General features: G+C 49.3%; 1 protein-coding gene across 1 annotated transcript; it reads right to left on the minus strand.

Moving 5' to 3' along the window:
- Positions 1-240: 240 nt before the first annotated feature.
- p2ry1 (purinergic receptor P2Y1) lies at positions 241-2,043 on the minus strand. Its single transcript, XM_073488921.1, has 2 exons — positions 1,854-2,043; positions 241-1,585 (listed from the first exon to the last, which is right to left on the minus strand). The coding sequence occupies exon 2, from the start codon at positions 1,554-1,556 to the stop codon at positions 495-497; it is 1,062 nt and encodes a 353-aa protein (XP_073345022.1). The 5' UTR covers positions 1,557-1,585; positions 1,854-2,043; the 3' UTR covers positions 241-494.
- Positions 2,044-3,326: the final 1,283 nt, after the last annotated feature.

A 3,326-nucleotide genomic window follows, 5' to 3' on the forward strand; every position in this document is an offset into this window, starting at 1 on the left:
TTACAACGTCTGCGCGGCCCATCCGTGCAGCCATCTCAGCTTCAGTGCATTTACTCTTCTTCCCTCTAAAAGCCATCCCAGGTACGCTTCCTTAACCACGAGCTCTCACCTGCTTAATAGCTATTGATTAAGCATCAGGAGGAGGCGCTATCCATTCTCAGTCCTGTTTCTCGCACAACAAACTGATGAACGGGACGTTACAGCTGGTGGGGAAAGCCTATTTCCTCACAGCTCGCCTGCTCGTGATGTTCATTTTGTCCACAGTGTGAGCAACGCTAACTACTCGATAAGAATGAAGAGTGATGGCTCTAACGTTTAGAGAACGATACGTTACGATACAGTACGATAGCTTATCAACACAGCGAGCGATGGTTATCACAGGGTTAAATATGGACAGTTCTATGAACCATCGTCGGTTTAATTTTACACACAGCCGTCAGTCCACACAGTGCATTTAATCAATCATGGCTTCTAAAGCGAACGCAGATCACAGGTCACAGCCTGCGGTCGCCGTTCTCCACATACTCAGCCAGGCTGTTTAGAGCCGTCTCCTCGCTCTTGGACTGAAGAACGTGGTCGCCCTTCCTCGAGGGTTTCTTAGTGGCCCGCGACAGCTTCCTCCTGAACGTGTCTCCGGCCAGGAAGTAAAGAATAGGATCCACGCAGCTGTTGAGGCTCGCCAGCCCCCGCGTCACCTGGTAGGTGGCGTAGACGCGGTTGTTGAACTCGCACATGTCGGGGCTCTGGAAGTACAGCCTGGCCCTCATGTTCAGGTTCTTCATCACGTGGAAGGGCAGGTAGGAGACGGCGAAGACCGCCAGCACGATGATGACCAGGTGGATGGATTTCTGCCGCAGGGGCGCGTTGTTCATGTCGTTGTAGATCAACGCTTTGACGATCATGCCGTAGCAGCAGAATATGATGATGAACGGGATGCAGAAGCCGAACACGGTCAGAGTCATGCTGTAGATGAAGTAACCAGGGAGCTCATCCTCGGTGGTGGTGTCGTAGCAAGTGGTCGCGTTACGCTTGGAGCCCGTCCTGGAGTAATACAGGATGGGGGAGATGCCTATAACAACCACTGCCCACACCAAAGCGCTGGTGATGACTGCGTTTTTCTTCTTCAGCCGGCCCAGAGACTTGAGCGGGTGCACCACCCCGGTGTACCTGTGCACGCTGATGCAGGTCAGAAACAGGATACTCCCGTAGAGGTTCACATGGAATATGAAGCGCTGCAGGCGGCACAGCACGTCCCCGAATATCCAGTCGGTCTTGTTGAAGTAGTAGAAGATGAGGAAGGGCAGCGAGAGGACGTAGCAGAAGTCAGCCAGGGCCAGGTTGAACATGTAGACGGAGATGCTGCTCCAGGGTCTCATGTGGCACACGAACATCCAGATGGCCAGGCTGTTGCCCACCAGCCCCGTGATGAAGACCATGATGTACACGGTGGGCAGGTAGTAGAACTGGAAGCCCGTCTTGGTGAGGGAGCATCCTCGCGTGTGGTTGTGGAGATCGGTGACATTCAGGAGGGAGGTCAAGTTCAGGTCTGTGGTCATGGTGTCAGGGGCAGAGGCAGGTCCTTTCACTGCGGGGAGGAGGACACATTTTGATGCGTGAGCTGCTACTTAGACATCAAATAACAAGTCAGACACATCAGTGACCTGCTGCTCTGTGCTGCAGATGTTTGGTTTGTAATTAAAACCAAAGCGGTCATGCATTAAGTCAGCGTTCAAGCCCCAAAACTTCATTTTGCGGAACGCCTACGCACACACACACACACACACACACACACACACACACACACACAGAAAGAGAGAAAGAGAGAGGAGTGATTAACATATTGCAACACTCACCGCTGTGATAGACTTGTATTCCACATTCCTATAGCCTTCACAGTTGCGAAGATTTCAGTCAACACGCAGGGACGGGGCGTTACGAGCTGTCAGGTGTCTTCATTCAGTCTCCAAACAGTGTTGGGAATTGTTTAAAAGTTCCGACTTTTTTCACCTTCCACACTTCAAGGGGCGAAGAGGAAGAAGGAAAAAAAAAAGTCTGCGGTCGATCCGTCACGAAAAGAACGGCGACGATTTCCCACAACAACAGCGGCGGCGGCGGGACGCAGCAGAGACAGCTGCAGGCTCTGGCACGAAGAGCTGGAATCGCGAGCAGAGCTCCGTAAAGCGAGAGGAGGCTGTGCGCGCTGCGGAGAGGGGAGGGGAGGTGCGCGCCACACAACACCACTGAGCGCGCAGCTTCCCGTCTCCAAACGCGCTCTTTCTGTTCCTCCCTCCTCCCACTGGACCCTGATCAGATCCGAGCTGCTGCCTGCCAGCCTGCACGGGAGAGATATAGGTGTAGAAATATGGATTCCCTTTTTTTGGAGTCAGTTTTTGCAGAATAAAATAAAAAATAAATAATAAAAAAAATGTTTGGCATTTCCGTCCATCCGGGGAGAGAGATTGAGGCTAGATTTGTGCAAGCCAGTAATAATATTTGGCCCATTACGCACAGATGTATCATGCCACAAGGTTGAGTAATAACGTGTCTGCTGTTTCAGTTAGACATTTCAAGAGGAAAATAAATATTAGCCCCTGAATCACATTCAGAAAAACGGTTTCAAATGGTTTGGCAGAGAGGAAAAAAAAAAAATCATATATTATCATTTAAATGGGAAGTGGGCAGAGCTGTAATGGGCTCCGGTGATATGTCATGGTTATTGCAATTCCAATTTTGCATGAAATATTCTCCCACAATGGCAGTCCATCATGAGGAGTCACAAGCCATCGACTGAACAAAAATGAGAGAAGGTTAGACGATAAATAATTGCTTTTTTTTTACATCAAGATGGTCATTTTTGTGTCTGAGATAGACAGAAAGACAGACGGATGGATAGATGGATGGATGGATGTGTCTGACAGAGCCAATGACAAAGCCGACCCTGGCAGAGGCAGCAGACAGAAGGAGGATGGTTCATTAAGCTGTGATGCCAAACATCTTTAAAAACTGTAGAAAACAGGAGTTAGCCAAGACTGTAGCAATAATCTAATGGATGCTGTTAATAGGACAGTGAATAAATGTCCGCTATGAACTTGGTAGATGTCCATTATGGTCTACCAGAGGATATTAGTTTGGTGGTGTCTTCCTGTAGCCGTGCAAGTCTCTTCTTCACAGTCTCTTCTTTCAAGATCTTGACAAGGTCAGGGAAGCAACACAACATCATATTAACTTCTTGAGCATGCAGACAAAAGCACATGGTGACACTTTATTTTCCAGGTCCTGTAGTGGCAGTCAATTTCCTCGAAAGTGACTGATAGGTAACAGCTGGT

Source organism: Pagrus major, chromosome 2, assembly GCF_040436345.1.
Source record: "Pagrus major chromosome 2, Pma_NU_1.0".
Classification (NCBI taxonomy): domain Eukaryota; kingdom Metazoa; phylum Chordata; class Actinopteri; order Spariformes; family Sparidae; genus Pagrus; species Pagrus major.

What these genes read in the sequence shown, in the direction of transcription:
- p2ry1 (XM_073488921.1), bottom strand. Translation starts at nt 1,556, where the DNA reads ATGACCACAGACCTGAACTTGACCTCCCTCCTGAATGTCACCGATCTC.